The 12,984-nt window shown below is 34.0% G+C and overlaps 1 protein-coding gene across 2 annotated transcripts; it reads left to right on the forward strand.

Annotated features, from left to right (window-relative positions):
* The first annotated feature begins 1,924 nt into the window (after positions 1–1,924).
* On the forward strand, positions 1,925–8,980 carry LOC133524144 (uncharacterized). Of its 2 annotated transcripts, XM_061860000.1 has the most exons (16): positions 1,926–2,032; positions 2,578–2,643; positions 2,932–2,972; positions 3,058–3,126; positions 3,696–3,767; positions 4,006–4,080; positions 4,338–4,415; positions 4,660–4,740; positions 5,190–5,267; positions 5,975–6,055; positions 6,596–6,673; positions 7,100–7,207; positions 7,638–7,694; positions 7,952–8,053; positions 8,542–8,601; positions 8,888–8,980. In XM_061860000.1, the coding sequence occupies exons 2-14, from the start codon at positions 2,584–2,586 to the stop codon at positions 8,049–8,051; spliced, it is 978 nt and encodes a 325-aa protein (XP_061715984.1). In that variant the 5' UTR covers positions 1,926–2,032; positions 2,578–2,583; the 3' UTR covers positions 8,052–8,053; positions 8,542–8,601; positions 8,888–8,980. The 2 variants fall into 2 exon arrangements, with proteins under 2 accessions (XP_061715985.1, XP_061715984.1); XM_061860001.1 differs by lacking the exon at positions 7,638–7,694 and having other exon boundaries at positions 1,925–2,032.
* Positions 8,981–12,984: the final 4,004 nt, after the last annotated feature.

The raw sequence follows: 12,984 nt of genomic DNA on the forward strand, positions 1-12,984 counted from the left end.
CCGAGGCCAAAATATTGATACTTGGCTTGAAATTGTCAGGTTCATGTACTTGTCAAGTATCTATGCTTGATCGTTTGCACACCACTTCTAGCCCGCAGATGCAGTTAACAATGACAGCACATACTCGTAGGTGTCGTTTGTCTATGTCCAGTTTATCTTCATATATAAGAGAAAAATAATATCAAATTGAGAAGGAATGATTGATCATTTTACGAAATATTAATTTCCTCTTGCTCGGTGTCCAATTTGTCATTAAAACTTTCTTTACATGACAGAATAGCGCGAAATTATTACAACATGTTCCTAGTCGACTACCGACCCCTGAAAACAGTATTGTTAACAAATCTAGAAATATACCTATTAAATATTATGTCTGCTTTCGAATTATCATTTCATTACATCAAATTCAAGACAACCGGGCACCACATTAAGTAATGAGATTTTACTCGCAGTGTTTATGAAATAGGCAGGTACAGAATCATAAAAGTACCTAATGATATTTCATTCAAATCTCGTGACTGTTTCCTGATGACATAACAGTTTTTCATGTAGATCGTGTTATTCACGAAGACGCATGCCTTAATTCGTAGTCTATAGCGAACTATTTGTCATAAGTCATAAAGCAAGTGGAATAACTTCTTCCGTTGGCAATTAAGTAAGGTTAGGACTCAAGGTCAATTCAAAGTACGCCTAATTAATTCGCAATGCATCACAATAGACTTATACGATATTAAAATATTAGAAACTTGTTTAAAATTGATTAATCGCAATATACTTTAAATCAAAATGACAGCCGTTAAATACTTATTATATGTTTTTTTTTTTATTTAGGTTCAATAATTTCGATAAAGAATGCAAAATTTCGATTTATGTATCCTTTGGTTACCGATTATTTTTCGTGTCACCGTGATGAGTTAAAGAATTCTTGGAATATGATTTATGAGGTCCCTTAATATGTATAGATTTAGGCGCAAATATTTAAGCGGGCGATACTCGATTGATTTCCGAAATTTTCTATCTGGGGATCGTGGGTTCCAATCCTCATTCGTACCAAACGAAATATTATCCAAATATTACCAGTACGCAGTAGGTGCACTAGGGTTAACTTGTTTTTGTGCTGATAACTGCATTTATACAAATTGTTTACTACGTGGCCCTGGCGTGGGATATCGTGCATCGTGCGGCATCCAAACTAAATTTCTTACAAGAATTTCGAAACTCTGCTGCCAACAAAGTGTGGTGAAATTCCCCAATCGGTACCTATTGAGTCACCGTTGGGATGATAGACAAATCCTCTTGTCGATGCTTAGACTCATGATAAGTGGGAATAGTGGGATAGATACCAATCTTGAAGAATAAAATACTTAATATTTGGGATCACTTCTTTCGTTATTTTAGCGCATTAATACCCCAATAATGGAACAGGCACTAGTAATGGAAAGGTATAGACAAATGCTGTAAAACAAGTATTTATCATCAGTTTTTAATCGCTGGCATCATTTTACCATAAACAAGAGCCAAAGAGCTGCTTAAGTTTAATTTTTCATTGATATTTGTTATTTTGAAAATGAATGGCGCCATACATTCCATGACTGAAGCAAAAAACCACAGTTTTAATTGGTTAATATTGAAACCAATTGCATTAACTTTCATTAAATACATAGAAAACATAACTAAAGGACGAATTGGGCATTCGACTTTTAAAGCGTAAAGCGGTAGAAATTTTACAGGTGTCGGTAAAATATCAAAAACACTTCAAATTTTCTCTTAAATGTTCCATGATTGGTGCCGTTAACATGTATATATGAAATTTCTTTAACTTCAGTTATTCAACTCTGATCTGTCACTCAGAAAACGATACGGCTCGATAATAATCAATTTCCTTTAGTGTAAATAAAAGCAATTAATGTGTCAAAACATTATCGCATCCACCGTGCAGTGTATGGGTATATAAACGGATGTAAAAACTTCAAAGTTACATTCCTCCAGTGCTCCAATCCTTACACATACGAGTACCTCACAGCAAATTCAGGTTTGTTACATATTGTTATTATAAGTAATTATTTTATCTGTAAAAAAAAAATTAGACCTCACCTATACTTGTAATCACCTGCAAAAACCTCATTTTAATTTTTTTGTTTGTTAATTATTCAAACCTACTTAGCTTAACAGCATTTGTTTAAAAATTTGTTTTGTTAAAGTTTAATATTTGCTGTATCTAGTTCTACTAAATGACTGCCTTCAGAAAACTATAGTTTGCAATAAGAGCGTGTGTCTAAAATAAATAAACAATATTGAAAACATTAGCATTAGTAGGTAGCTAGTACGTGGGTACATTACTTACCCAGAGGGTGCTCAATAAATGCCGAGTTTAATTTGTCAGCAGGTACCTTTTATGTATTTTTACCCTACTACATAGAGAAGATATGAGGATGTTTTCCAGTGGTTGTGATTACATATTTTTAGTAAATTTTGATGGATACTTAAAGAGTGTTAAAATTGCACGACTTAAATTATTTTGGTGTGTTTGTTGAGACTGAGTAACAAACGTTTTACACATTTATTTTGCTTGACTAGGTGACAATGATCCGCCAAGCTGTCTTCATAATCGCCGCCATGGTGCTCTCGAGTGCCAGTGCACAAGTAAGTGAAAACTGAAACTACCTATGTGATCTGAGATTTTTCAAATTATCTGCTGTTCTGTCATTTACTGGTTTTACGTTTAATTCTTAATTTGACAACGTACAAAGTACATTCTGAAGTCAAGTAACTGGAATAATTACGACCGAAGAAGATCAAAAGTCCCAAGGAAGTTTAAACTTACCTACTACATAATCTTCCCTTTTCTGTGTTTAATTAAGGGCTAAAATACCTGTCCAAGCAATTTGACTTATATAAAAAAAACTAACGATCAATTATATTACTTAACAGCGTGGCGATTTAGCGCGAAAAATGATGCGCGATATGTTAAGGTAAGTTAAAAAAAAATGTTTTCTACTTTGATTGTGTCAAAATCCTTGGTGAATCTAAAGTTAAAAACTGTTTGTTTATTCACAGATCCCAAATGGAGGATCAAATGCGAGCTGATAGTCCTTACGCTCGTTCTTCCAAGGACGTGCAGTTAAAGTTAGTTGTAACTTTTATCAAGACGTTAATAACGACGTTAATAGACGTTTTTTTTGTCTAAGTACCCTCAACACAAGCCTTATTGAGCTTACTGTGGGACTTAGTCAATTTGTGTAATAATGTCCTATAATATTTATTTATTTATTTATATTACTGCCCCATCCCGCATAATAGCGAATGGAAAATAATTTTCAGTTAAAAATAATTGCACGAGAATACGGTAGACAATTAAAATTGAAGTATCACTTTTCGTATTTTGCTAATTTATTTTCCGAATACGTGCGATGTAAATGTTACGCATATTTCGTTGATGCATTCAACCGAAATATCATCGTGCTTGCATCACAAATATATTTCTGCTATATATATATATATATATATATATATATGTAATTACAGGTTTTCCTGTATAATTTTAATTGTACCTGTTCTTCTTACACCTACTATAGGTATACTGTTCTACTTACACGTATTTTAATGGAGATAGTATTATGTTTTTCTGGGTCATAGAATTTTTTTTAAGTCTCTGCATAATTGGTTTTAAAATGTAATCTGTTTTGGGTTTTCAGGATGCTGGAAGACCAACAACGCTCTGGTATCTCTTCTGCCGCAGCCCGTGCTATGGCCGATCAGGTTTTGAGGTAAATTTCCTTTCTTTTTAAATGTTGTCCTGTCATATCATACCTAAAGTTCTTATTCCAACTATTCGACCATGTTCCTCAAATATCTAACAATAATGAGCATCTAGCAATCTAGTTAGATACTAAGTATATTATATATAAACTGCCTACGATTATTTTAGAGTTTATACAGTTAACCAGTATTCTTAAAAAACTAAGCATAATCAGTTCGATTCTGAGATGACTTATTTTGTTTTAGGACCTCAGCGGAAGACCTACAGCGTTCCGGCGTCGCATCTGCTGCGACCCGTTCCATGGTTGATCAGGTTTTGAAGTAAGCTTTCTTTATTTTTATGAGACATACATAACTTCAGTACGCAGTACGCTTCAGTGTTTCATGAGACATTTTGGTCGAAGTTTACCATCTGTCACCGACCACGTTGTTCACTAAAATTTGCTTGTGTGAGCAGTTTACAGTTCTCTGTAGGATGACAGCTACGCATATTTATCTACTGTTAGCCACAGGGTATCTATATACTGTCTTAAAGTGTCTGTTTAGTATTATTTAAGCCTTATTTTTTCTTTTAACAGGGCCTCCGTGGAAGACCACCTACAGCATTCTGGCATGCCTTCACAAATAGCTCGCTCTGTCGCCGATCAGGTTCTAAGGTTAATTGCTTTTGTTTCTTAACTTGAATACCATTACTCGTTACGAGAGCATATCTACGTGGCTAACAGAGTAGCTACTTAAATTCTATACCAGGATAAATCTTTATCGAATAATATAACCTTATAGGTAAGTTACAGAATAATTATTTTTTATTTACCGAGAAATGTACATGGAATATAGACGATATCAGAAAACTCATCTCCAACAGTACCTATAGGCATACACATTTAGTTCTGTTTACAGGGCTGCGTCCATTGAAGACCAAATGCAGCGCACTGGCATGTCTTCCTCTGCCGCCCGCTCTGTTGCTGACCAGGTTTTGAGGTGAACATGCCTTTTTATTAGACATAAAAATAAAATAACTAAAAAATTGCGAAATAAGAGTCGGTCGTACCCCCCACCACTGACGGAATGATCAACATAACCTATTAAATAAATGTGAACATTCCCATATATTAAAATTTTGTGACCGTTATTTTACGGTTCCAGAGGTTTGGAGCAATCAGACCCTTAGTATTTCTGTTACTGTAGTTCTAGTTCTGGTAGATTGGCTCTGACCTACTTTCATTGTACACGTCTGATCTCTTGTGCAAGTTTTATGTTTGGTAAAGTAGGCATATAGTCCACACTACAATGTAATTATATTTAATAAGTAAATATAAATTTTCAAATTTGACACTAATTGTATTTAGTAGGTGTCAGAAAGGTGATCAATTCTTGGCAAAACTAGATTCATTATTGCATATTGCATACTTAATTGTTCTATTTTACAGGTCCTCTGTTGAAGACCACCTGCAGCGTTCTGGAATGCCTTACTCTTCTGCCCGTTCTGTTGCTGATCAGGTTTTGAGGTTATTTTTATATTTCTTAACACATTACGCATGCTTTCTTGTAGTTGAACTTTTCTTTATACAGAAAAAACGTCTTGTTTGATAGCGCGCTGGTGGCCTAGCGGTAAGAGCGCGCGACTCTCAATCCGAAAGTCGCGGCTTCAAATGATATTTCGTACATAAGTTTTTCGGAACTTATGTACGAAATATCATTTGATATTTATCAGCCGCTTTTCGGTGAAGGAAAACAGAGACGACTAATCACAATAAGGCCTGGTTTACCCTCTGGGTTAGAAGGTCAAAAGGCAGTCGCTTTCGTAAATACTAGTGCCTGTACCAATTCTTGGGATTAGTTGCCAAGCAGATCCCAGGCTCCCATTAGCCGTGGCAAAAATGCCAGGACAACGCGAAAAAGATGATGAAGAACTCATAATTCACTGGCAAATCGTTTCGAAAAATAGGTGGGTTCTACGACCACGTTACGTACCCATTTATCAGAGCTATAATAAAGCGTTTTATACTATATAATAATTAAAATTAACAAGTAAATTAATTATTTAGTGCATCAAAGAATACTCTCAGTTTTGCTAATCAACGTCACCGTTTCGTCATGGTTTTGTTCATTAGTTATTGCATAAATCACTCACTAGTTAAGTTACATGGGCAACTAATTGAATAATTCATGGTTTGTTAGGTATTAATATGTAGGTACAATGTTTGGTTCACAGGACGGCCAGCATGGATGACCAGCAACAGCGTATCGGCATGCCTTCCGCTTCATCCCGTTCTGTCGCTGATCAGGTCTTAAGGTAAGCTTTCAATTAAGTTTTAAGACGTTGTTTATTAATTTAGGGTGAACTATTTCATTGTTCATTTATTCAAGGCTGTGGTTTTTCTGTATTTGTGAAAAATGACTGATGGTAATTTTTAGTCCCAATCATTGGTAGTTTAGGTATTTTTTTACATAATACAAAATCCGATCAAATGAAAACCGAAAAAATGATCATACTCAACGGGGTTTTTATTTATTTAACGTAATTTTTATTTTATTATTCAAATAATGCACAGCGAACAGCAATATTGCCTGGACACATTATGAATAGAACTCATTCATGAAATGGCCATACGCGTTTGCATCTGGGTATACTTTGGTTAACACATTAATGAAAGCGGACAATATCGGGGACTTTCGTTGAATATAGTTCGTCTCGTTTTATCATAGATATTGATGCATATACTGACAAAATATTTGCAACATACTTTTCTGCACCTTATATGTTTGCAGACGTCAAACAGTACATTTTAAAGTATTGCCGGTCAGTATTTTAGTGATTTTATTCGGTTAACAGAGCCTCAATGGGAGACCAGCTACAACGCACCGGTATGTCTTCTGCTGCTGCCCGTACCGTTACTGATCAGGTTTTGAGGTAAATACCATTTTATTTTACAGACTATCTCTCTTATTCACTTTAAAACTTTGCAAACCTCTGTTAAATTATCTTCTTTCTAACAAACACAAACGTCAAAATGGCAGAAAGGGACAAAGGATTATCAATGGTATGTTGTTAGACTCGTATCTACAGATATCCTACTTATTGTCTTTCTATTCGAGTGTTTTGGATTGATGAGCTGAGCAAGTGTCTGTGAATGTTACTACAAGTTTGACGGGTGTAGAATTTTACCTAGATGTTGTATACAAATATCTATACATATCTGATCAGTCTTAGAGTTCTCAAAAGTAATGTTATGTTGCGAATGTCCTCTCATCCCTTATTAAAGACATATGGCTCGCAGAAGAATTTACATTTTTGGTCTATAAACATAATGACCATGTTCGATTTCTTTTTTTACAGGAGCGCTCTGGATAATAAGAAATGGACGAGTGGATGGAGAAGTGGTTCCGATATGGACTCTGCTGTAAACTCTGGTGTAGACAAATCCGTGACTGATCAGCTTTTGAGGTAGTTTTAATAATAAGGCAAAGTCAAGATTTGATGAATATTTCACTCGCGAAGTTACAAGATAAATATTATAATTTAATACACCAACTGACTTGTTTCCTTGTGTTACGAGTAGATAGTAGAATTGACTTTTAAATGATGATTTTGAATGTTTTTTTTTATTACATTTGGATTTAATTTGTTTTTTTTTGGTATTTCATAGTTAGTACTTTCCTCGCGTTGGTGTGATGAAAATTTTTCTGTTTCACTCGGAGGCAAAGTTTGTTTAACCCTCGTACCTTAAAACCCTCGCAACGCAAGATTCCACTTCTCAAATATCTCTCTAGGCTTGTAAAACAAATAACTATTGTAAATCTAAACTTCTCTAGAGTTAATTATTTGAAAACGTAGGTTATATAGATTATCTATAACAATTGTGTTCTCTTTATAGATCCATGATGGATAATCAACAACGCTATGGTCTGTCTATGGCTGATAAAGTTATGAGGTACATTTCTTTCTAATGATGTAGGGGAAATTGAATTTTTAAACTGGTTTTATAAGGGCATGTTGCTTCTAATGACCTTTCAAACTTATATTAAGGGCTAAGAATGCAGTGGCGACTTTTCTGCTATATTGAGTCAATCATTAAATACTTCACCCTATTTGCAATTGGTGTCTGAAGCGATAAGAAAAAAAAATACTGAATACATTCCATTAACCGGGATTTATGGTACAAAAATAAATGTTATACCCGATTTACAGAAACTACATAGATGACCAAGACCAGCGTACCGGAACGTCTGGAATGTCCTCGATCTCTGGAATGTCCTCAATGTCCCGTTCGATGGCCGATCAAATTTAGAGGTTAACTTTTACATATTTTTAACAAGTTATTACATATGCAAATACGTTTGCGGCTGGTGGCTTAGCTAACTCAGCCAACGTCCTCCAGCCATCAAACTAATGGATTCATCAAGTGTTATTCAACATCAGTATACTCTTGTGACCTGTCAGTGTAGTTGTGAACATGAGGGTCGATACACGCCCCTTTGTCCTTAAATCATATTGCATCAAATAATACGAGTATGTCAGTAAATGCATACATCAAGCACACCGAACGCACTAGATGTTCTGCCACCTTGTAGCCTAAATCAAAAATAGCAAATTAACAAAATATATACATACATTTTCTTAACTCTTTTCTACATTACATGCAAAGGCAAAGGCAGCGGCCTCTGTATCGGCCATTCTGATTTAAGTAAATAAAATTCAAAATTATTTCATAATTGAGTCGTTATATTATATTATTCTTTGTATCTACTTCTAAATAAGCCTTTATTTGTCTGTTACAGGTTCCCCTGACAAAAACAATACCAAGGCAACTAGACGTGATGTAGCTTTATTATTTGTCAGTAAGTATTACATTAATATTTTGGAAATAAGATGAGATACATTTTAAGGGTTCCGTAGCCAACTAGAAACCTTTTTAATTTTAGGGTCTCTATTGCTTCCCATAAAGGTTGAAGTCATAATGTATTGTTTGTCCGCAGTTTCGTTTTTGAGTTTTCTGATGAAAAAAAGTTGATAAAATAAAAACAGGATATTTTCAAATCATAATATGTTCGAAGCCATTTTGTTGATATTGTATTTTGCTAAAATGTCGAATGATTACATACAATTGTGTACTTTAATTTACAGATCAGTGCTGCGACGTGTTGTAGCCACAACTGGAATGAGCGAATCACAATTAGTTATTGATATTTATAAATTATACGTTTTTCTAAATTCAAACTACGTTATTTTATTGGCTGCACAACCTGTATCCACTTTGGGAAATATCCCAGTGCTAGACTTTGTACGGTCACGTCTGAAAATATCGATACGAAAAAAGTGCCAAAATTATGTATACACGACTTTATTGCCCATATATTAAGGTAGTGTACTTATACTCTTCAAAAAAGGAGTGTACAGGTTTTTAAAGGGTCGGCAACGCGCATGTAGCACCTTAGGAGTTGCAGGCGTCCATAGGCTACGGTGACTGCTTACCATCGGGCGCGCCGTATGCTTGTTTGCCACCGACGTGGTATTAATAATAATAAAAGAAACCTTTTTTGGCACATTTATCGTATCGATATTTTCAGACGTGAGCGTGACTGTACCATAAGTTGGCACCTTCAGTCTATTCATATAGTAATATTGCAGGACTGACAAACAGCAGTACAACCTAGAACGGTATTCAGGTTTTAAAGTCTGTCATGGTTTTCATATTGATATGATACGATATCTCGCGGTGCTACGATGGTGCGCGTAGAGTACACTGCGAGTCGCGTCAAAGTTGTCTCATGCTCATAACAATAACAAATCAAGTTACAATTTAAAACTTATAATCGACCTTATACACCCTCGCTATTAGCTAAATGTCCCAGAGCTAAGCATTTCCTTATCCCATTCGTTGGCGCCTTCACTTTATATTCAGCAATAGTTGGGAGGGATAAGCAGGATGCCTATTTTGGAACTAGAGCGACAAATATTAAGAGTACTTATAAGGACATAACTGAAATGACTACTCGTAATAATGTAAAACAGTTCAAACACTCACCATTAACGTTAATACTATGAGATAGATACATTGCTACGAGTAAGTACGTGTGTTTATATCTAGGTTTAATTAATATCCTTTATATATTTACTTGTTTCATAATAATAAAAATAACAATGTAAATTATTTTAAGTACGTCAAGTAATAGGTAGAAGTACGTCAAGAAATAACGATAGATTATACATATATAGGTACTAAATAGCGGTTTAGTTCAAGAGAATTTTTATAGTGGATGTTTTACAATATTATGCAGCAATAGCAGTTGTTTTGACAACGCATAATATTCGACTGTCACAATATCTTTAAATAGTTTCAAGTCTCTCACTAAAAAAAAGTATGTGCTCGATACAAACATAACCCATTTTAACCATCTTATGGGACACATTTTAGAATAACACTAAATTCACTTTTGTTGTTATTCTATTGTATTCTATTGCAACCTTCTACGAATTTCAGTGTCCTCGCTCAAAGAGTTTGTTTTTTTTTTCTGATTCAAACTTTCCACCCTATTTTCAGCTCTTTTTCAAAAACTTTGAAATTGCTATTCTTGTATTTTAATTAAATTTCTTCACTATTTTTGTTAAACCCTGTAGATATTAAGGTGCCATAGGTACAGAGAGCGGAGTTTTTGGAGTACCGAACCGCTTTTTAGATCATGGTACCATAATATTGTATTGTCACCCAACTTACAGATGTGTGTTCTCAGTTTCTTTGAAAACTAGGTAGTGAGTCAAATGTAACATGCAAGATTTAACCCGTACAAACATAATTACATAGGTACAATTTAGATACATATATTGCAAGCTAAATATTTAAAAACTTGTAATAAGATCAAAACCGTAAATCAGAATCGGCTTCCGATTAGCAGTAAATAAATCAGCAAATAGTTCAAATTAACATAAGCTTATAATATACCTAATACCTATAGTCATAATCTCATACTTAAATATATAGATATACTCAATTTACCAATACTGGTTTTTATAATCTTAAACTTTGCTTGATTAAGATCTCAACTGGATGACGACCACAATAAAAACGTAAGTACCTGTCCTGTAGTGTAACGTGAGTATGTATCCAGCTTTCCAAGTTACCCTGATACTCCTTTATTGGGGTAACTTTGGATCGGGATAATTTTAAAAATTATAAAGATCTTCGTAATTAGAGTCAGACCAAGATAAGTTGGCAGCGGTTTTGACAGCACAGATAGTGCAAGTAGTATTTTAAATGTCAACCTTACCTGACGTTTACTTAACACTAACACGCTGGACTATCAAATCCCTAACTTTTAACATTCAGGAAAATGTAAGTAACAAAAGATAATATGATTTGTTTTTTTTTCCTAACAGAATGCTGTCGACAGTGCTTTTGTCGATCAACTAGTGCCCAAGGTAAATAAAAATATATTCACTAATAGATGGAACACTAAAAACAAAACGAACCTTACAATTTATAGTTTTGTTTCATTACTGTTGAATATTTTTAATTAATTATAATAAAATCCGTTTAATATAGTTTTATTTCATGAGTAACTATCGTGGTAACCGAACACAATATTTAAAGGAGAACTATACAGCCTCAGAAAAAGGTTCTCGAATTCGAGAACAATGAACCGGGCAGTTAGTTTGCTATACTAGCCTAGAGGCGTATTCTGTTTGTAACAATAGGTTATAAATTTGATCTCATCATAAAAATCATTCTCCTTGATTCATTTCCAAACAGCTTTCGAATTATTTTTCGTTTTTGTTAATGTTTTTGTAATATAGTTACGTTTCGAAGTGATCAGCACTTTTTTAACGACACATACATAGACCTTTAAACTGTTCACTTTTTCTACAATAGAATGCCTGCTGCGACCGGTTCATGGGTGTCTATTGTTGCGCCTCTGTACGGATTCCAGCAGACGTTTCTACCTGACATTAAAGCTCTCCAAGGGGCCTCTACGTTGTATCTATATCCCCACGCAAGCCTATCAAAAGATCGGGATTTATATGCCCGTGAAATCCAAGGATATGATACGTGTAAATTGTAAATTAAATTTAAATTTTGATAGTGTGTGTAAATATTTAGATTGTATTACAGTTTTGGCCTATTTTAGTTATTTTAACATGCAGAATTAATTTATAATTTTAGAATTAGAATTGCTGTGCTCATGCAGGGTCGATGTCACTGTACTGAAACATAAATATTGTAATACCTTTATATGTATGTAACAACGTGGAAATGTAATACACAATAAGAATGTTATTTTTTGTTAACAGACCGGGCGCGGAAAGATTCATAGCCTATTGCGCCAGTTGCTGAAGTGAGTATTAGCTGAAAAGTGTTGACATGTAAAATACTTATATTTTATCAATAAATATTTGATTGATTGATTGATTGATTGAGTAAGCAAGAAAAAAGTAACTTCCATGTGTTTTGTTTTTTTTTTATGTGATCCGTTTACGTGTCGCATGTAAGAACTACGATTCAAAACTTGCTTAGTTTTTTTTTCGTTTTTGTAATGCGTTTAATATTTATGCGTAATTCTGCCGTAGATAATTTAATATATTTAATCAACTAATTAATTGATATTAATTTAGAACATTCCATACTCCTAAATTGATGTATGGCAGTAACATTCTTCCTGCTCTAAAACTTAAACACTCTGTTTATTTACATAGATAGATACGTGGTTTCACATCAAGCATGTTGTGGTTTTATTGAATTTATACGTACCTGTGTAATTAATAATAATTTGTGTTGTTTTATGAAAGTGAAGGAAGCGAAAGAGGTATGTCAGGATCGTAGGAAATCAAAATCCAAGGGAAATACCTCTCCGGGAAATAGGTGTGATTATAAATGTACGTGTGTGTTGTTTTTATGTAAAAACGTTAGAATCCCTAATTTACCAGTCCACTTATTTACATATTTTAAACCTAATATTTTAGTACAAAATGGTACATTGCTGTTGTAGGTACTTTCTGATGGTGGTTTAAAAAAAAGTTTTTTCTTGAACATGCCCGAAAATGTTTCCTGTGTTTATCAATGCGAATCACTAAAAGAATAAAATTAAAAGGCTTTTTGCTTTGGCCCTATATGGGCTCGAGATATTTTCAAAACCAAATTTCTTCAAAGTAAATTTGCTCAATTGTATAAATAAGAAGAGAGAAACAGTGGCATTTACGCATTAATTAGCATTTAAGGATAAGTATTT

Source organism: Cydia pomonella, chromosome 13 (assembly GCF_033807575.1).
Source record: "Cydia pomonella isolate Wapato2018A chromosome 13, ilCydPomo1, whole genome shotgun sequence".
Taxonomy (NCBI): Eukaryota; Metazoa; Arthropoda; class Insecta; order Lepidoptera; family Tortricidae; genus Cydia; species Cydia pomonella.